Source organism: Macaca mulatta, chromosome X (assembly GCF_049350105.2).
Source record: "Macaca mulatta isolate MMU2019108-1 chromosome X, T2T-MMU8v2.0, whole genome shotgun sequence".
NCBI classification, from domain to species: domain Eukaryota; kingdom Metazoa; phylum Chordata; class Mammalia; order Primates; family Cercopithecidae; genus Macaca; species Macaca mulatta.
Window position 1 is genome coordinate 31,069,060 of NC_133426.1, and position 22,777 is coordinate 31,091,836.

The 22,777-nt window shown below is 39.3% G+C and overlaps 1 protein-coding gene across 15 annotated transcripts in view; it reads right to left on the reverse strand.

The window, feature by feature from the left end:
* DMD (dystrophin) overlaps positions 1-22,777 on the reverse strand; it is a 2,157,177-nt gene that overhangs the window by 64,337 nt on the left and 2,070,063 nt on the right. For all 15 annotated transcript variants that reach the window (XM_077988314.1, XM_077988313.1, XM_028842274.2 and 12 more), the window contains one exon: positions 835-1,001. In XM_077988314.1, coding sequence (XP_077844440.1) covers positions 835-1,001 — 167 coding nt within the window. The remainder of the gene's footprint in view (positions 1-834; positions 1,002-22,777) is intronic.

Below are 22,777 nucleotides of genomic sequence, written 5' to 3' on the forward strand. Positions count from 1 at the left end.
ACACATTTAAGGACATCACAGTTTCAGAATTAGGATTTAGGATTACTGTTAAGTGAGATTAATTCATTAAAAAAAAATCCGGTCTCCCCAAACAGGTCAACAGGGCTAAAGATTTAGTTAGCCTTGTTTTCCATGATATTTTAAGAATATCAGAATAACCTGCTATGTTTCCTATGTCTTTCACTTATAAATATATAAGGACTGGTTGTTTTTTAGCTGCTTTGTGAATCTTCCATTTACTTGCATACTTTTTATTCCTTTAGAAGTTCATTGGGATAATATACAAAGAATGTAATCAGATTCACAGATAAAGAAGTAAGTTCTCAGATGCTGAAAACAATTCTTGTTACTTAAGGGAGAAAAAAAAAATGGTGCAAAGTGAATGAGAGACTGAGCTACTATTATGGTTCCTCCCAGAATAGAATCATCTCTCAGTTTTATAACTGATGCTTGGGAAGTTTCTATAAACAGAAAAGACCGTGAAAAAGGAAAGATGGTAAAAATGTTTTGGTTCCAGGAAGGAGGAGGTACAGTTCATCTGTAATACCTCCGTGAAGACACGCGCTTTGTCCTGCTCAACCAAAAATGTGGTTCTGAAGAGCTGAAGAGTGAAGGTGGAAAGGGACACCAGCCTAATAAGTGAGATCCACCAAAATAACCTAGCCATCAGGAGGGTGATAGGAATGATCGATGTTCCAGCCCAATCACCTTCTCTCCCACTTTGGAGAGGGACGAACTAACAGCAACTGGCACAGGAGATAAAAGATCAAGTCATAAAAAGGTGAAAAATGATGAGAAAAAAATGACTTTTTTTTTTGTTGTTGTTCCTAATACCTGAATCCAATGATTGGACACTCCTTGCAGATGTTACATTTGGCCTGATGCTTGGCAGTTTCTGCAGCAGCCACTCTGTGCAGGACGGGCAGCCACACCATGGACTGGGGTTCCAGTCTCATCCAGTCTAGGAAGAGGGCCGCTTCAATCTCTGGCTTATTATTAGCCTGCAAAGACAGGAGGGAGAGAGAAGGAGGACAAAAGGATGAAAGAAAAGAAGGCAAGATGGCAAAGGAGTTGTATATCAGTTCAATTAATAAGTTAAACAAAAAAGAAAGGAAGAACAATGGTTGCAAAGCTAGGCTGGCTTTTCACAGCTTGTTTCTGCAAATGCTCCCTAATATCCAAAGCGCTACCTACTCCTAAGGCTTTGGTAAACTGCCATTACTCTTTGTGGCTACTAGATGACAACAAAAGAAAATAAAACCAACAAATGAGAAAGGTAAAGCAAACTATACACCTGAGCGAGACTATGTTTAATTCTAATTTTTGAACTGATACATAAAAGTTAGCCAGAAGTGAAATGCAGGTGTTTACTGATAAAATTTCAAAGGAGGGAGACAATTGATTTTTTTCTAGATAATCTATTTCTCATAGAATCATAATGAGGGGCTTTAAAATTCATCTGGTTCCCAAGCCTCATCTAATAGACAAACTGATTTTGTAGATCAGAAAAGTCGCTTTTCAAAGGCCATACAACTAGCAGCAGAGTTGATAATAGAATCCAAACCTCCTGGCTTAGTGCCGTTTTCATGATGCCCTGATGATTCTGTCTGCCTATTTCTCTCTCTCTTTCAAAGTCTAAATGTAAGAAATACCATTCATCCCAGAGAGGACAATGATCTCAACAATCTCAAAATACCATCATTTGATTTATATGTTACTATATGCATGAATTTTAATTATACCTTATTTTTTCCAACCCTATAGGATTGTTTTAATTTTTTATATTGTTAGATAGATTGACCTATATATTGACTACTTTTTTGCTCTTCATTGCTTTCTTTCATCTCCAATCTTCCATCTGGGATTAGTTCTGCCTGAAATATGTCCCTTAGAATTTCCTTTAGCTGTTGGTGGTGCATTTCTCAAGCTTTGATTGTCTGAAAATACTTTTTTTTTAAATCCATATTCCTGATAGTTATCTTCATTAAATATATATTTTTTTGAGAATGAGTCTAGCTCTATTGTCCAGGCTGGAGTGCAGTGGCACGATCTTGACTCACTGCAATCTCTGCCTCCTAGGTTCAAGCGATTCTCATGCCTCAGCCTCCCAAGTAGCTGGGACTATGGGCGCACATCACCACACCCGGCTACTTTTTGTATTTTTAGTAGAGATGGGGTTTCACCATGTTGACCAGGCAGGTCTCGAACTCCTGACTTAAAATGATCTGCCTGCCTTGGCCTCCCAAAGTGCTGGGATAATAGGCATGAGCCACCGTGCCTGGCCCAAGTATAAAGTTTTTGATGGAAAGGTTTTTGGGTCTTGTTTTTATTTTGTTTTTGAATACTGAAATATTACCCCACTTTCATGTATCTCTGTTGCTGTTGAGAAGTCAATAGTAAAGATGACTATTGCTCCTTTAAAGATAATCTATCCTTTTCCTATCTTGTGCTGTGTTTCTAGGATTTGATTTAGACTGCTTAGGATTCACTGGACTCCTTAAACATGTGATTTAGAGTCTTTAATCAGCTCTGGAATCTTCTCATTCTCTCAACAAATAGTGCCTCTTCTCCATTCCCTCTCTATTCTACTTTCAGAACTCTGTTAGATAAATGTTAGACTTCTTCAATCTATATTTCTCTGAACAGGCCTTCCCTAGTTTCCCCCGTCTGCCCCACATCTTTTTAAAACATCCTTATTTGCTTCATTCTTTCTAATTCCTTCTGCCTTACTGTCTGGGTATCCATTTCTCTTGCCAGTCTGCTGTAAACCCATAAAGGTTTAAATTTTGATTACTGTACTTTTGATATCTAGAAATACTACTTGGTCATTTTTAAGGTAACTTCTCAAGTTTGTGGTTCCCTGCAGATATTTTTCAATGTTGTTTCTTTTTTCTAACTGTATAAACATAATTTTAAAAAATAATCTAATAATTCTGGAATATGATGTTATTGTAGGTCTGCTTCTACGGTTTGCTATTTCTTCTGGTTCTCATTCACCTTGATTTCTTTCTTTTTCCACCTTGATTTCTTGTGTGCTAAATGTTTTTTACTATGTACTAAATTGACCTTACAAATATTTTCTAGAGATAAATAAAAGTTTGAGCCTAGAATAAAAGTGCTTTCTCCAGAGATGATTTTCATTTGCTTTTGCCAAGAATCAAGAAGCATTACTTATTCCACAGCCAATTTCAGTTGAATATATGACATGGGGATACTTAGTATCACACAAGTAATGGGTATTTAAGCTGCAAACCCAAGTTGCTTCTCTTGTAATGTGATTTGCTGATAAAGGACATATCCACATTTCAGATAGAAAGGCAAGAGGGTTTAGACTGACAGGTCATTTGGCTTATAACACCGATCACCTCAACAGTACTCCAGTCATTACCCCTAATTCTAAATTTAGCAACACTATAATAAACTGTTTAACTTTGGATTTCCTAGCTGCAAAATCATATCAGTTCAAACTTCTGATCAAATGCTACTGTTTACCAAAGACCTAGAATCAACCTAAATGCCCACCAGTGGTAGACTGGATAAAGAAAATGTGGTACCTGTACACCCTGGAATACTATAGAGCCAGAAAAAGAATGAGAACATGTTCTTTGCAGGAACATGGATGGCGCTGGAGGCCATTATCCTTAGCAAACTAATGCAGGAACAGAAAACCAAGTATTATATGTTTTCCCTTATAAGTGGGAATTAAATGATGAGAACACATGGGCAGATAGAGGGGAAAAACACACACTGTGGCTTATCAGAGGATGGAGGGTGGGAGGAGGGAGAGGATCAGGAAAATAACTAATGGGTACTTGGCTTAGGTGACAAAATAATCTGTACAACAAACCCCCATGACACAAGTTTACCTCATAAGAAACCTAGACATGTACCCCTGAACTTAAAAGTTAAATTTTAAAAAGTTGTTGCTGAGCACTTTTCTCTGTGTAGAGTTCCATTGCAGAGGTACTTTGTGGGAAAAGAACGTTTATAAAGAATTATGGAATCTAGAGATGAAAAAGATCATGCAGGTCAATTCATCCTTTTGGCATGGCACCACAGAGCTGTAAGACTTTCAAGTTTCATTTGAGTCCAAACTCAGCATTCATTGAATCCAAACTCTTACCCATGCCAGTGTGTGCTTACAGCCACTACACCACCCATGTGAGGGAGCTAGGAAACATCCTTAGAAGGTGATCTTGAACACCTATGTCCAGATAACCCTGTCAAAAGTGCTTCATCACATTGAGCTGAAATCCATCAGCACAGCATATAGGAGTAGAAGTTCCAGAGTGAAACCACTGGAGTTCAGATCTCAGCTTCACCACTCACTGGCTGTGTGACCTTAGGAAAATAACTTTATCTCTCTGTCTTACTTTGTCTCTGCTACAAAGTGGAAATATTAATAGTGCCTACCTCATAGAGTTATTTTACGATTACGTGAGTCAACAAATGAAAGGCAATTGGAACTGTGTCTGAGACATAGCAAGAATCATGTTTGCTATTGTTATTGTCATTTTTATTATCCATCTGACCAGCAACCCAGAAGTTCTTGTCTTTGAACAGCTCTTTAAATATTTTACCAGAGCTGTCTTGTCTGTCTATGCCTCTTCATTCCTATTCTTTTTATTTCTTCTTCATATGACACAGCTTAGTTTGCCATTGTCATTTAGAAAACTATTCTTCAAATATAATTGCTGAGAATGTACCTCTATTTCTCCGGACAGTGTAACTGGATTACTTTCTTTTGTTCTGTACTGTAGGCTCACATAGGGTTCCTACTCAACTAAAATCTCTGAGTCAGTGTTTCCCTGTATGTCCAGCAGATCAATCGTCCAGCAAAATGCTTCATGAGAAGGTCAAATTAATTAAAGAAATACTGCACATTATATCTGCCTCTTAAAATTCTTAGTACACGTGAACATATTAAAAGCTGAGAAGGTCATCAGTAAAGAAACATGTTAATCAGCTCTGGAATCATCCCAGATTCTGAGAATGAGAGAGAGAGTGAGAGAGAGAGTGAGAGTGAGAGAGAGAGAGAGAGAGAGAGAGAGAGAGAAAACACGCAAGAAAGAGTGACTGCTGAAGGGGCGATTTAATAACAGTTTTCAATTACGTGAATGGCTCTCACATAGGGGCCTGTGACCAGCTGTTCAATCTCTCCACTGAGGACAGAACAAGAAGAAACAGACGTAAGCAGCATGAAGAATTTAGGCTGTAGCTCATACGGAAGAATTTCCTGATGCTGAAAGTTGTTAAAGCATTAGTGTGAATTACCAAGGGAGGCTGTAGAATGTTCTTCTACTCTTTCAGAATACTATAGATTCTTCTGTGCTTAAATGTTGAACATTCTGAAATTTCTGTCTAGCCCCTAAGATGCAAGATCCATTATTTTGGCTCTTTTAAAACTGCTCACCTATGCCAACTGACAGCACTGAAGACAAGGTATGGGGATTCACATTCTCACTCTGTTTCAATCTTTCATTTTTATGACAAACTATTCTATATCCTAGTGGTATATTGCCTCTCCTTTTGTCTGGCGATAAAGAAGGAAAGAATTAAAAACCAGGCAAGCTTCTGTAAAGACCTAACAGAACTAGAATTAAACCCAGCTAAAATTACATTTCGATCATTCTAGAAAAAAATATATAGGGATAGACTGGAATAGCAGGAAGTTATTAAGGTCAAAAGATAACTATGATGGCATTCATTGGACTGAGATAATCTTTGTAAGTACCATTATTTGTTGAGATACATAAAAGTCTCAGATATATTTCCCTCTCAGTATCAAGGGTGACCCTGTCCTCATCCCTAAACACCAGTTTCAAGCCATCCTAGCAAAATCTCTTGGAAAGGTCATTTAGCCCTGGGTTTTGTTTTGTTTGTTGGCTTTGTTTTGTTTTGCTTTTGCTGTTGTTTTGGCAGTAACTCCATTTTCCCCTTCTATGTCATGCACACACAAAAAGCAAAGCTATCACAGCTCCTTCCATTGTGACAGTCACAGTTTGGAATTATGTTGGGTTTCTCCTCTTTTTCTGTTGGTCTTCACCTGTCAGCAACTATCCATAACATAAAGGCTGGGGGAAGGAATCAGTTGTCATTACTATTGCTCTGTTACAACACATTGGAGGGTGGCTTCATACAAATGTCACCTTTATGCAAATATAACAAAGTATAAAGACAGTTAAAGAATTCTCAATATCTGGAATTTCTAGCAAAGAGATCTAACTATAATATAATAAGTTCAAAGGGCATTACATGGCAAGTGTGGAGGTAGGAGAGTTGCCAGGGTTCCGAGTAACTTTTGGATTTCTTTGATGTTGTGCTTTCCATAAATCCTTGGACACTGAAGGGCTAACTGGCTGCCAGGAGGTCCACCTGAATACTCATTTTTCTCTCAAGGTAATAACACTAATTCATGGCTACAGAAGAAATGCAATTAAGTATTTCTGAGCAAGCCCTGAATCCCAGCTACCATAAACATATACGTTGTATTTTTAAGAGAAGGCAATTGACATTTCAATTGTGAGGTTCGTGAAAACCATGTGAATAGTTAATAAACTACAGTAATTAGTACAGTTGTCCCTCAGTATATGCTAGGGGTTGCTTCCTGGTCCCCCGCAGCCCCACTCCCACGGGACTCTTGAGATACAGCAAAATCCATGCATACTGAAGTCCCACAGTAGGCCCAGCTGAACCCATATCCGCAGGTTTCGCATCTCTTGAATACTGTATTTTTGATATGCATTTGGTCGAAAACAATCCAGTTATAAGTGGACCCACACATAAGTGGACCCACACAGTTCAAACCTGTAGTTTTCAAGGGTCAACTCTATATAGAGAAGTAAACATTAGGCAAGAGACTGTGCCCAGTAATTCTCAGATAACAAGAAACTACCATCCTGGAAACAATACATAACGAGACCTCATTAATTTCTTTCCAAATTGCAGATTAAAGACAGGAACTATACTTCTGGACTCTGTTAAAATCTGCTGAATTGAACAGTGGGTGGGAATTCGGCTGCAATGTGATCACAAGAAATAAAAGGAAGATTATAAAATCTGTATGAAGTCAGAATTTTAAAAACCTGCCTAGTCATCCTGAAGAGCAAAAACATAAACTTATAAAGATTTTGTAAAGAGTAGAAGACAAAATAAGTTACTTTCTCAAACTGTCCAAAATTTACTTTATAGATTAAAGTAAATGTCCTTGTGTTGGTTTCTCTGTGATGGTATCACACATAAAAGGCTAACAGACTTCATCTGGACTTAGAAGGTACGTGTAGAATGATCTGGCTTAAAATATAGGTATACACAAAATTCACACTTGGGACCCTTGAAAGGAACTGCACAGGCAGATAGCTTTTCTCTAGGTCAGTGGTTCTCAACCAGAAATGATGCCATACCCCAGAGGAAATATAACAATGTTTGGAGTGTCAACCAAAAACATCAGAGAAAAACATCTCCAAATATGTTGAATTTATTTCTGATTTAGAAATGAGGATTACAACCCAAGATGCATTTGAAGAGGAGACGACAGAGGGAAACTTTTATTGGTAAAAGCAGAAGTTTACATAAGCTGCTTGGAAACATAGTTCATTGGTTTCAGATGCTCAACGCCAGAACTGGTGTCAGTTTATTAGTGGAGATGCCATTACTGGGCAGATGTTCTTTTGAGAGCATCTTATGTGCACTGCTGCAGTCCTAACAAAGGAATTTCTTGTGGGGCGACTTTAGAAAGTCCTTGAGACAGTCTTTATCTCAGGCATGTAACCATGAACCCTCCTCCTTTCATTCTCTCCTGGTTCTAGTTAGTTTGGGACTGACAAAAAGTGATTTCATCCTGCTATCTTTTACGGGAGACAGGGAGACATTTTTGGTTGTCACAACTGGCGGGGGGTGAGGGGGTGCGTTGAGGTGGTGCTACTAGCATTTAGTAGATAGAGGCCAGGATTCTGCTAAACAGCAGTACACAGAGCAGCTTCCCACAACAAAAAACTAGAATGATTCAGGCCAAAGCATCAGTAGCACCAAGGTTGAGAAACCCTGCCCCAATGTTAACATCTTACATAACCATATGGTTCATTTGTCAAAACTAAGAAATCAACATTGACTCATCACTATTCACTAAACACAGACTTCCCTGAGAGTCCTGCAGGGCATTTAATAAGCCGGCAACTATCCTCTACAACACAGAAATTGGGAGGCTATGATGGGCCTATTCAACTGCCAAAATGCCACACTGTTTCATAAACTGAGGGTAGAGAGAACAAAAAGGAAATTAAAAGCCCCGAACTAGAAGTCACAAGGAAACATGCTAAAATTCTAGACTCAGATTTGAAATCAAGTTGCTTCTCAAACTGACAACTCTATGCGGTGTATTCCAGGATAAACAGTTGCAGAAATTTATTTATTTCATCATGGGAAATAATGATCCCAAGCAAGGTAAAGCAGGTCTGTATGTGTGTGTATACATGTGTGTGTGTGTTTTGATTTTACTTAGTAGAGGTCATAACCATTTAGAGAAAAAATAAGAACTAAATATACAAATATTAAATACCTACATATCCATAAATAGAATTTCTAAACATTTTTATTTATGGAAAACATTGTGGGCAAACCACAGATTTTTAAAAAGGGTAATCTCTCCTTTGTGGCTCATATGGTTTGGCTGTGTCCCCACCCAAATCTCATCTTGAATTATGACTCCCACGATTCCCACATGTCATGGGAGGAGCCTGGTGGGAGGTGATTGACTTATGGGGGTTGGTCTTTCCTGCGCTGTTCTCGTGATAGTGAATGAGTCTCACGCTATCTGATGGTTTTAAAAACGGGAGTTTCTCTGCACAAACTCTTTTTTTGCCTGCTGCCATCCACGTAAGTTGTGACTTGCTCCTCCTTGCCTTCTGCCATGATTGTGAGACCTCCCCAGCCATGTGGAACTGTAAGTCCAGTAACCCTCTGTCTTTTGTAAATTGCCCAGTCTCAGGTATGTCTTTATCAGCAGCATGAAAATGGACTAATACAGTGGCCATTTTCATTTGCTATTTTCATTAGTAAAATGTTCCCTTCATAAATCCAAAAAATCATTTCAATGTCATTGGCATTGTTAATAGGTAATGGCATCAATAGCTGACAACTCAACTTTTCTGTCCCTTGTTATAAAAAGCCTTAGCATTTGGAAAGATTTGCTGAATTTAAATTGATAAAAACTGTTTTTTGAATTACAGTCTGTACACAAAGATTTATAACTACAAGGAAAATGGTTAGTCAGGGTCAGACAGTATAGGACAGGCAGTCCCTGACTGTTCCCTGATCTGTTATTACAATTTCTTTAACAACCTCGAAATCTACCAAGGGCATCAGTGGAATATTTTACATAAGAGAGAAGTCTGCACCAGCAAAGAACATAAAAGGAGGAACAAGAACAAGTTGTAAAGAATATTAATGACTCTTCTTCCAAACAATCCCAATTTTTATGAAAATCAAATGAGTGATAAAAAAAAAAACTCTATAAAACTATACAAAACCCGCAAGTAACAAATAAAACAGAAGGAAGGTGACATTTTGATCCTCTTAGACACAAGATACTTGTGTTTTACCTTTGAGTTACTGAGGAAACTATAGTGTAGGGACACAAGGGATCATTTATATGAGGTTCTATGCAATGGTTTTTCACGTCTTGCTCTTAGTGTGTGTTTCTATTCAGAGAACAGTTGGTCTCATGTGACATGCCACACTCTATGTACTACAACACTGTTTTCTATATCTTATAGCTCTGTTACAAGAGTTGTTACCCAGAAGATCAGGTAAGACTTTGCTGATCATGGCCAAGCTTTGAAATAAGTACAATAATCCATTTCCATTTCCCTTTCTGCCTTTATAACATTTAGCATAGAATCAAAGAAACTTAGGTATAAGTAACTTTTGAGATAACCTGTTTTAACTTTATGTTACAGATAAGAAAAGGCCCAAAGAGGTTAAGGAAACAGCTTAAGATTATCTATGATTTTAATACTGAAATATATATGCTTAAAATAGTGTTAAAAAGACAGGACAAAAGTGATTTCCTATGGGAAAAAGCAGGGTGATCCCCAAAATCTTCCGAATCTTTAATTTGTTTGAAAGTACTTGAGTCTGAGCTAAGTAAGCAAGACCCACTTAGGAAAATGTCCAGGTACTAAATCTTCAACTGAATTATATGCCAATAACATGGCTGCGAGAGCCAATGGAAGGTGCAAGTGAATACCCCACAACACTGATAAATGCATACTTATATCTCGTCTGAACACCTCCTTTCCCCCTTCTTTTCAGCATTACACATCCCTCATACCATTAGATGCTACAGCACATATGAGCTACCTGGACTGACAGGTGCAGGTCCATATATATTGAAGTGGCAAAAAAGAAAAAAAGAAACAAAACTCTATGAGCTTCTCAAATCAGCACAGTTTTCATGTTACACGTTTTAATTATGTCAATGTGTTGTTCCCATAAAACAGTTGGCTAATATGGAAATATATTTATTAGATATATGTTTATGTTGCTCTCTGGAGAAAGGACTTTCCATTCTATACACTGCCATTTTAAACGATTCCAAGACAAAAATAGTATCCAATGGCAGTTCAGTAAAGAGAGATATCATTCTTTGTACACTCAGAACCACCTTGGATGTCCACAGTGATATTCATGAATACACGGGGGAGAGGCAGAAGCTCTTCTTTACATAAGAAAATGGTCTAACACATGCAGAAAGAATGGTAGAATTAGGAAACCACTATTATGCAACCACCAATATAATAACTGAATTAGACACGGATCATCAATAAATGCTAAAACCATAGAGTGAAAGGTTAAGGAATGGATATTATAATATGTCAAAATATCCAAAAATTACTTTCTAATTACACAGGGAAAAGGATATTTTACAAGGAAAGTATCTGGCAGACACCACCTTAACCTTCTTAGTGATACCAATAGGAACAAAATGTTATTTTGTCCCTCCACATTGTGATACAGTGGTAGGTACAGAGCATCATCTTACCGTCTTTTGGCCAAAAAATGTTAACATTAATTGAATCACAAGGGAACCATCAGAAAAGCCCAGAGTATGCGATATTCTTCAAGAAAACTGGCCTGAACTCTTAAAAAATGTAAACATCAGCCTGGCGTGGTGGCTCATACCTGTAACCCCAGTACTTTGGGAGGCTAAGGCAGGTGGATCGCCTGAGGTCAGGAGTTCAAGACCAGCCAGGCCAACATGGTGAAACCCCTTCTCCACTAAAAATATAAAAATTAGCTGGGTGTGGTGGTGCCTGCCTGTAATCACAGCTACTTGTGAGGCTGAGGTGGAGAGTCGCTTGAACTCGGGAGGCAGAGGTTGCAGTGAGCTGAGATCGCGCCACTGCACTCCAGCCTGGGTGACACAGTGAGAATCTGTCCCCCACTTAAAAAGTCAGTGTCATTAAAGGAAAAAAAAAATGCTGGGAGACTGTTCAAAACTAAATGAAGGTACAGAGACATGACAGACAAAAACCTTGACTAGATGCTGGAAGAAAACAGTGGCTATAAGGAATAATTCTGGGGCACTAGGGAAATTTCAGTGTAGACTGCATATCAGATGGTATTACTGGATTGCTGTTAAATTTGTGTGTAATGATAGCACTGCAGTTATGTTAGAGAATGTCCTTTAAGAAAATGGTGTATTGGGGGGGGGGGCGGAGCAAGATGGCCGAATAGGAACAGCTCCAGTCTCCAACTCCCAGCGCGAGCGACACAGAAGACCGGTGATTTCTGCATTTTCAACTGAGGTACTGGGTTCATCTCACTGGGGAGTGCCGGACGATCGGTGCTGGTCAGCTGCTGCAGCCTGACCAGCGAGAGCTGAAGCAGGGCGAGGCATTGCCTCACCTGGGAAGCGCAAGGGGGAAGGGAATCCCTTTTCCTAGCCAGGGGAACTGAGACACACAACACCTGGAAAATCGGGTAACTCCCACCCCAATACTGCGCTTTAAGCAAACAGGCACACCAGGAGATCATATCCCACACCTGGCCGGGAGGGTCCCACACCCACGGAGCCTCCCTCATTGCTAGCACAGCAGTCTGTGATCTACCGGCAAGGCAGCAGCGAGGCTGGGGGAGGGGCGCCCGCCATTGCTGAGGCTTAAGTAGGTAAACAAAGCTGCTGGGAAGCTCGAACTGGGTGGAGCTCACAGCAGCTCAAGGGAACCTGCCTGTCTCTGTAGACTCCACCTCTGGGGACAGGGCAATAACAAATGCAGCCGAAACCTCTGCAGACGCAAACGACTCTGTCTGACAGCTTTGAAGAGAGCAGTGGATCTCCCAACACGGAGGTTGAGATCTGAGAAGGGACAGACTCCCTGCTCAAGTGGGTCCCTGACCCCTGAGTAGCCTAACTGGGAGACATCCCCCACTAGGGGCAGTCTGGCACCCCACACCTCACAGGGTGGAGTACACCCCTGAGAGGAAGCTTCCAAAGCAAGAATCAGACAGGTACACTCGCTGTTCAGAAATATTCTATCTTCTGCAGCCTCTGCTGCTGATACCCAGGCAAAAAGGGTCTGGAGTGGACCTCAAGCAATCTCCAACAGACCTACAGCTGAGGGTCCTGACTGTTAGAAGGAAAACTATCAAACAGGAAGGACACCTACACCAAAACCCCATCAGTACATCACCATCATCAAAGACCAGAGGCAGATAAAACCACAAAGATGGGGAAAAAGCAGGGCAGAAAAGCTGGAAATTCAAAAAATAAGAGCGCATCTCCCCCGGCAAAGGAGCGCAGCTCATCGCCAGCAACGGATCAAAGCTGGACGGAGAATGACTTTGACGAGATGAGAGAAGAAGGCTTCAGTCCATCAAATTTCTCAGAGCTAAAGGAGGAATTACGTACCCAGCGCAAAGAAACTAAAAATCTTGAAAAAAAAAGTGGAAGAATTGATGGCTAGAGTAATTAATGCAGAGAAGGTCCTAAAAGAAATGAAAGAGATGAAAACCATGACACGAGAAATACGTGACAAATGCACAAGCTTCAGTAACCGACTCGATCAACTGGAAGAAAGAGTATCAGCGATTGAGGATCAAATGAATGAAATGAAGCGAGAAGAGAAACCAAAAGAAAAAAGAAGAAAAAGAAATGAACAAAGCCTGCAAGAAGTATGGGATTATGTAAAAAGACCAAATCTACGTCTGATTGGGGTGCCTGAAAGTGAGGGGGAACATGGAACCAAGTTGGAAAACACTCTTCAGGATATCATCCAGGAGAACTTCCCCAACCTAGTAGGGCAGGCCAACATTCAAATCCAGGAAATACAGAGAACGCCACAAAGATACTCCTCGAGAAGAGCAACTCCAAGACACATAATTGCCAGATTCACCAAAGTTGAAATGAAGGAAAAAATCTTAAGGGCAGCCAGAGAGAAAGGTCGGGTTACCCACAAAGGGAAGCCCATCAGACTAACAGCAGATCTCTCGGCAGAAACTCTCCAAGCCAGAAGAGAGTGGGGGCCAATATTCAACATTCTTAAAGAAAAGAATTTTCAACCCAGAATTTCATATCCAGCCAAACTAAGTTTCATAAGTGAAGGAGAAATAAAATCCTTTACAGATAAGCAAATGCTTAGAGATTTTGTCACCACTAGGCCTGCCTTACAAGAGACCCTGAAGGAAGCACTAAACATGGAAAGGAACAACCGGTACCAGCCATTGCAAAAACATGCCAAAATGTAAAGACCATCGAGGCTAGGAAGAAACTGCATCAACTAACGAGCAAAATAACCAGTTAATATCACAATGGCAGGATCAAGTTCACACATAACAATCTTAACCTTAAATGTAAATGGACTAAATGCTCCAATTAAAAGACACAGACTGGCAAACTGGATAAAGAGTCAAGACCCATCAGTCTGCTGTATTCAGGAGACCCATCTCACACGCAGAGACATACATAGGCTCAAAATAAAGGGATGGAGGAAGATTTACCAAGCAAATGGAGAACAAAAAAAAGCGGGGGTTGCAATACTAGTCTCTGATAAAACAGACTTTAAACCATCAAAGATCAAAAGAGACAAAGAAGGCCATTACATAATGGTTAAGGGATCAATTCAACAGGAAGAGCTAACTATCCTAAATATATATGCACCCAATACAGGAGCACCCAGATTCATCAAGCAAGTCCTTAGAGACTTACAAAGAGACTTAGACTCCCATACAATAATAATGGGAGACTTCAACACTCCACTGTCAACATTAGACAGATCAACGAGACAGAAAGTTAACAAGGATATCCAGGAATTGAACTCATCTCTGCAGCAAGCAGACCTAATAGACATCTATAGAACTCTCCACCCCAAATCAACAGAATATACATTCTTCTCAGCACCACATCGTACTTACTCCAAAATCGACCACGTAATTGGAAGTAAAGCACTCCTCAGCAAATGTACAAGAACAGAAATTATAACAAACTGTCTCTCAGACCACAGTGCAATCAAACTAGAACTCAGGACTAAGAAACTCAATCAAAACCGCTCAACTACATGGAAACTGAACAACCTGCTCCTGAATGACTACTGGGTACATAACGAAATGAAGGCAGAAATAAAGATGTTCTTTGAAACCAATGAGAACAAAGACACAACATACCAGAATCTCTGGGACACATTTAAAGCAGTGTGTAGAGGGAAATTTATAGCACTAAATGCCCACAAGAGAAAGCAGGAAAGATCTAAAATTGACACTCTAACATCGCAATTAAAAGAACTAGAGAAGCAAGAGCAAACACATTCGAAAGCTAGCAGAAGGCAAGAAATAACTAAGATCAGAGCAGAACTGAAGGAGATAGAGACACAAAAAACTCTCCAAAAAATCAATGAATCCAGGAGTTGGTTTTTTGAAAAGATCAACAAAATTGACAGACCACTAGCAAGACTAATAAAGAAGAAAAGAGAGAAGAATCAAATCGACGCAATTAAAAATGATAAAGGGGATATCACCACCGACCCCACAGAAATACAAACTACCATCAGAGAATACTATAAACACCTCTACGCAAATAAACTGGAAAATCTAGAAGAAATGGATAATTTCCTGGACACTTACACTCTTCCAAGACTAAACCAGGAAGAAGTTGAATCCCTGAATAGACCAATAGCAGGCTCTGAAATTGAGGCAATAATTAATAGCCTACCAACCAAAAAAAGTCCAGGACCAGATGGATTCACAGCTGAATTCTACCAGAGGTACAAGGAGGAGTTGGTACCATTCCTTCTGAAACTATTCCAATCAATAGAAAAAGAGGGAATCCTCCCTAACTCATTTTATGAGGCCAACATCATCCTGATACCAAAGCCTGGCAGAGACACAACAAAAAAAGAGAATTTTAGACCAATATCCCTGATGAACATCGATGCAAAAATCCTCAATAAAATACTGGCAAACCGGATTCAGCAACACATCAAAAAGCTTATCCACCATGATCAAGTGGGCTTCATCCCTGGGATGCAAGGCTGGTTCAACATTTGCAAATCAATAAACATAATCCAGCATATAAACAGAACCAAAGACAAGAACCACATGATTATCTCAATAGATGCAGAAAAGGCTTTTGACAAAATTCAACAGCCCTTCATGCTAAAAACGCTCAATAAATTCGGTATTGATGGAACGTACCTCAAAATAATAAGAGCTATTTATGACAAACCCACAGCCAATATCATACTGAATGGGCAAAAACTGGAAAAATTCCCTTTGAAAACTGGCAAAAGACAGGGATGCCCTCTCTCACCACTCCTATTCAACATAGTGTTGGAAGTTCTGGCTAGGGCAATTAGGCAAGAGAAAGAAATCAAGGGTATTCAGTTAGGAAAAGAAGAAGTCAAACTGTCCCTGTTTGCAGATGACATGATTGTATATTTAGAAAACCCCATTGTCTCAGCCCAAAATCTCCTTAAGCTGATAAGCAACTTCAGCAAAGTCTCAGGATACAAAATTAATGTGCAAAAATCACAAGCATTCTTATACACCAGTAACAGACAAACAGAGAGCCAAATCAGGAATGAACTTCCATTCACAATTGCTTCCAAGAGAATAAAATACCTAGGAATCCAACTTACAAGGGATGTAAAGGACCTCTTCAAGGAGAACTACAAACCACTGCTCAGTGAAATAAAAGAGGACACAAACAAATGGAAGAACATACCATGCTCATGGATAGGAAGAATCAATATCGTGAAAATGGCCATACTGCCCAAGGTTATTTATAGATTCAATGCCATCCCCATCAAGCTACCAATGAGTTTCTTCACAGAATTGGAAAAAACTGCTTTAAAGTTCATATGGAACCAAAAAAGAGCCCGCATCTCCAAGACAATCCTAAGTCAAAAGAACAAAGCTGGAGGCATCACGCTACCTGACTTCAAACTATACTACAAGGCTACAGTAACCAAAACAGCATGGTACTGGTATCAAAACAGAGATATAGACCAATGGAACAGAACAGAGTCCTCAGAAATAATACCACACATCTACAGCCATCTGATCTTTGACAAACCTGAGAGAAACAAGAAATGGGGAAAGGATTCCCTATTTAATAAATGGTGCTGGGAAAATTGGCTAGCCATAAGTAGAAAGCTGAAACTGGATCCTTTCCTTACTCCTTATATGAAAATTAATTCAAGATGGATTAGAGACTTAAATGTTAGACCTAATACCATAAAAATCCTAGAGGAAAACCTAGGTAGTACCATTCAGGACATAGGCATGGGCAAAGACTTCATGTCTAAAACACCAAAAGCAACGGCAGCAAAAGCCAAAATTGACAAATGGGATCTCATTAAACTAAAGAGCTTCTGCACAGCAAAAGAAACTACCAGCAGAGTGAACAGGCAACCTACAGAATGGGAGAAAATTTTTGCAATCTACTCATCTGACAAAGGGCTAATATCCAGAACCTACAAAGAATTCAAACAAATTTACAAGAAAAAAACAAACAACCCCATCAAAAAGTGGGCAAAGGATATGAACAAACATTTCTCAAAAGAAGACATTCATACAGCCAACAGACACATGAAAAAATGCTCATCATCACTGGCCATCAGAGAAATCCAAATCAAAACCACAATGAGATACCATCTCACACCAGTTAGAATGGCAATCATTAAAAAGTCAGGAAACAACAGGTGCTGGAGAGGATGTGGAGAAATAGGAATGCTTTTACACTGTTGGTGGGATTGTAAACTAGTTCAACCATTATGGAAAACAGTATGGCGATTCCTCAAGGATCTAGAACTAGATGTACCATATGACCCAGCCATCCCATTACTGGGTATATACCCAAAGGATTATAAATTATGCTGCTATAAAGACACATGCACACGTATGTTTATTGCAGCACTATTCACAATAGCAAAGACTTGGAATCAACCCAAATGTCCATCAGTGACAGATTGGATTAAGAAAATGTGGCACATATACACCATGGAATACTATGCAGCCAAAAAAAAGGATGAGTTTGTGTCCTTTGTAGGGACATGGATGCAGCTGGAAACCATCATTCTTAGCAAACTATCACAAGAACAGAAAACCAAACACCGCATGTTCTCACTCATAGGTGGGAACTGAACAATGAGATCACTTGGACTCAGGAAGGGGAACATCACACACCGGGGCCTATCATGGGGAGGGGGGAGGGGGGAGGGATTGCATTGGGAGTTATACCTGATGTAAATGACGAGTTGAGGGGTGCAGCACACCAACATGGCACAAGTATACATATGTAACAAACCTGCACGTTATGCACATGTACCCTACAACTTAAAGTATAATAATAATAAATAAATTTAAAAAAAAATAATCATTAGTAAAAGAAAAAAAAAAAAGAAAATGGTGTATGGGGAAGTGTTAAGGGGTTTATGTTGTGATGCTCCTTTACTTTTAAATGGCATGGGGGAAAATGTGTTTGTGTGTATATGTACACAAACAGACACATACATAAACAGAGCTGAGAGGGTAGAAGAGGTAAGTCGAGCAAAAAGCAACCATGGATTGTACAGATGTCTGATACAGATGAGTGTTCCGTAGACTATCCTTTCAATTCTTCTTTGTGCTTGAAACGTTTCCAAAATAAAACATTTGTTGGAAACCATTATTTCTCCCAAGTCACTCCTTCACGGGAAGGGGTTGTGGGCAAGGCAGGAGGGTGGGCAAGAGTGATTTTAGTAACTGTGAAAGGGACAGGGCAATGGTATTAATGTCAATAGTAATGAGTGTGAAAAGTTCCCCAGGATTCGTTTTCTCTAAAAATACAAACCTAACGCAAAATTGATTTCCTTCCTGTCCTTGTCATGGTTCTTAAAGCATCTCCTCATCTACTCTGCCTAGATGTGCTTTTCCTAGATCCCTAAATGTGAATCTCCAGCCATGAAAATGAGTTTAAGAGTCCCCACATGTACAGAATTTTTTCTTGTTTAAAGTAAGGATTGAGAGGTCAAGAGTTGTCTTTGTGCGACAAGAAGAAGCAAAAGGCTTCCCATAACTACCGTCTTGGGTAGAAATCGAGTATTTTATTTAAAGTTCTGAAGATAATGAGCAGGTAGGAGGCCAGCAGTCACTGCTCTAAATATTAATCAGGACTCTGAATCACCCATTAAAGATAAAATCAGCCCAAACAATAACACATGGTGATTATCCACTCTTCATTTCCATGTTCAAGGACAACTGTCCTGACCTCAGGCTCTCCACTCCACCTGACTAATAAACCAATTAACACCATGGCCCCAGGGAACATACGCACAATTTCAAATCTATGCAAATCCCTAAGTATACTCAACAGTATTAATTTATGCTACAGAGTTCTAATTTAACAGGAAAGTTAAATTAGAAAAGTTTCACATATACATGGTAAAGCACATATATCTGTCTATAGGTACTATGGAATATACTTTCCCAAGTGTGGTTCAGGACACATTATGTAAAAGAACAAGATATAAAGTTACCTCTTCCACCACTGCCTCCTACAATCCTTTAAAATCCAGTTCAGGAAAAGGCAAAATTAAAGGAACAGAAAACAGAGCTGTGGGACTTAGTGAGATTATAAGAAAGCATGGGGGAATTTTAGGGGGGAGGGGAGAGGAGGGGAAGAAGGGAAGGGGAGGGAAGGGAAGGGGAGGGAAGGGAAGGGGAGGGGAGGGGAGGGGAGGAGAGGGGAGGGAAGGGAAGGGAAGGGAAGGGAAGGGAAAAGAGAAAAGAAAGAAGAAAGAGAAAGAAAAGGAAAGGAAAGGAAAGGAAGACAGGCAGGCAGGAAGGAAAAGACAGAGTGAGAGGAAGAAAGGAAGATTTGGTCATAACAATCAAGTGCTACTTTAGAAGGACGAAGATGGAAAACAAAATGACATATGCTTTTCCTTAGCAATAACTGTATGAATAAAACAGGTTTCAACTACAACACAAACATATCTTCAAATTTCTGGTGAAGAAACCATTACTCCACATAGAGAAGTTAATCAAACAAACCACTTAAACAGATCATCATAAAGCTTAACTCACGGTAGCTTATAATTTTTAAAAATAGCAATTGGAAATCAATATTAAACTTAAGACAATGCTGATAATACTCCGATAAGGGTCTTTTCTGAAAATTGCAGGAATTTTAACTAACTACTCATGAGCAGGCCTGGTAAGAGGTCGGTGATATCGCTCAGCTTTTCATGGCAGCCAGCTATCTCTGTGGAAGGCTGATTGGACTATTAGGGTCTACCTTCAATTCTGGGAAAGGCCACCTCTTTATAAATATCAAATTGTATTAACTCTTACTAATTACTTAGTTACTAGTGAGTATTCATCCGTCCAAAAGGGGTGTAAAAAGAATGTCTATGGAACCAAAGGGCCCACAGTCTGATTAATAAACAAAAAGCCAAAGGAAACCTAAGAGAAGTAGGGTTTTTAGGAGTTACTTTCAAGATGGAAAATGTATTAATAAAATGGAATTGGCCAGGTACGGTGGCTCACACCTGTAATCCCAGCACTTTGGGAGGCCAAGGTGGGCGGATCACAAGGTCAAGAGATCGAGACCATCCTGGCCAACATGGTGAAACCTCATCTCTATTAATAATACAAAAATTAGCTGGGCATGGTGGCATGCGCCTGTAGTCCCAGCTACTTGAGAGACTGAGGCAGAGAATCACTTGAATCTGGGAGGCGGAGGTTGCAGTGATCCAAGATGGCACCACTGAACTCCAGCCTGGCAATAGAGTGAGACTCTGTCTCAAAAAAAAAAAAAAAAAAAAAAAAAGTAATCAATTGGCCCGGGGAATGCTGTCTAAATCTAACCAGCCAAAAGTCTCCTGATAACGACATTTTAACATTTGCAGAGAAACAGAATCTCTAGAGTCTCTAAAATGCAATCCACAGATGATGTTTTGTTATAGATAAAAGAAATTGTTAACATTGGCAGGATATTTTCATGCCACAATACACTTTAGATAATCATAGCTAACATTCACTGGGCACCTTCTATGTATCCACCACAGCTCTTAAGTACTTTGCTTCTATTGGTTCATTTAATCCTCACAATCACCTCCAAGAGTTCAGGGGCCAGGAAGGTTAAGAAATGTGTCCATAGTCACGCAACCAGCGAATAGCAGAGCTGAGATTTGGACCCAGGCACAGTCTGGTTTCAAAGCCTATGCACTTAACCACTCTGCCAGCCACTACTCCAGGTATTCTGGAATGCTTTATCATTTATGTGTTAATGATCCTCCCACCTCAGTCTCCTGAGTACCTGGGACTACAGGGGCCCACCACCATGCATGGCAACAATAATACATTGTAGATTTCAAAATAACTAAAAGAGTGGAATTTGGAATGTTTCTAACACAGAGAAATACTTGTTCTCAACAGTTGAGACTGTAATTTATTCTCATTTTCATATCATTCTACATTATTACAACAACTGTGCATAGATGGTATTCAATTTTGTCATACGAATAGAGAAATTCAGAAGATAGATGGAAAAGGAACTTATTCATTTTGAATACTAAGTACAACAGGAGGCAGAAAACAGATGTAAAATAAAGATTTTGACACTCCAGCTTTCATAGGTGAAGCATATTGAATACAAAGTAGGTATACTTGACGCTATCTAAACAATAAAGTTCTTAACTTGTTTACAGAAGAAAATACTACAAAATCAAAATCACAAAAAGATATCTGCACTCTCATGTTCACTGCAGCATTGTTCACAATAGCCAAGATGCAGAATCAACCTAAGTGCTCATCAGTGGATGAATGCATAAAGAAAATGTGCTGTAAACACATAATGGAATATTATTCAGCCATAAAAAAGAATGAAATCCCATTATTTGCAGCAACATGTATGGAACCAGAAGACATTATGTTAAGTGAGATTAGCTACACACAGAAAGACAAGTATCCCATGTTCTCACTCATGTATGGTAACTAAAATAAATTGAACTCATGGAGGTAGAGTAAAATCATGACTACCAGAGTCTGGGAAAAGTAGTGAAGATTGGGAGATAAAGAAGGGATGGTTAATGGGTACAAAAATAATGGGTAAGAAGAAATATGATCTAGTGTTTGGTAGCACAATAAAGTCACTATAGTAGTCAATATATTTTTAAATCTTTTTACAGATAGGGTCTCAATATGCTGTCCATGTTGGAGTATAGTGGCTATTCACAGGTGCAATTGTTGTGCATTACAGCCTTGAACTCGTGGGCTCAAGTGATCCTCCCACCTTAGCCTCCTGAGCTCCTGAGGAGCTAGGGCTACAGGTGCATGCTACCATGCATGGCAACAATAATTTATTGTATATTTCAAAATAACTAAAAGAGTGGAATTGGAATGTTCCTAACAGAGAAATGATGAATGTTTGAGATGATGGACACCCCAATTACTCTGACTGTGTTACCCTACACACACTGTATGCTTGTATCAAAATGTCACACGTAACCCATAAATAAGTACTATTATGTGTCCATAATAGTTAAAAATTAAATATTTTAAAACATACTTTTTTACCTGTTAAATGACTGGCAGTGCAGGTTTGTGAGATAATTCTTTGCGCTATGATGTTACAATGGCTACAATGTCACAAAGTAATATGAATTTTTCAGTTCCATTGTAATCTCTTCTTAAACTGATCTTATGGGACCACCATAGTATATATGGCCTGTCATTGACCAAAACGTCATTCTTCACCACATGACTGTATAAAGTTTTCCCACCTAAAAGTGATACTTGGTTTTATTTGAAGATAGACTAAATAGCTATGTTGGGATTAGAGTATTTTCAATCAAGATGTGTGTGTGCACGTATGTGGTTTGGAGAAAGGGTGTTTATTATTTATCTATCTCATTCTATTACAATCTAAAATTCATACAAGGGATCGCATTAACACATTAACACCATGTTATTTCAATCTCGTCTCTGAACTGGTTGAAGCCATAACATGATATAATTGTATGATGTAGATTAGATTCCTTGTGACACTGTGGGCCTGTTTCCTCATCTGAAAAAGGAGACATGCAGATAATCCTCAAGGTTCCTTCAGGCAGTCTATGTGACTCACTGCCAGGGCAGGCTTGGCCTTACTAAGGTCATAAACATCAATCTAATCTCTCAACAGGGCTGTTTCCATGGAATATGAGATAGGAACAAGCTGGCAATATATTAATTACAGCTGTATCTCTAAAACAAACTCGTTGCAAAACTTTACTTCTATCACTACCAAAATGAGTCAGTT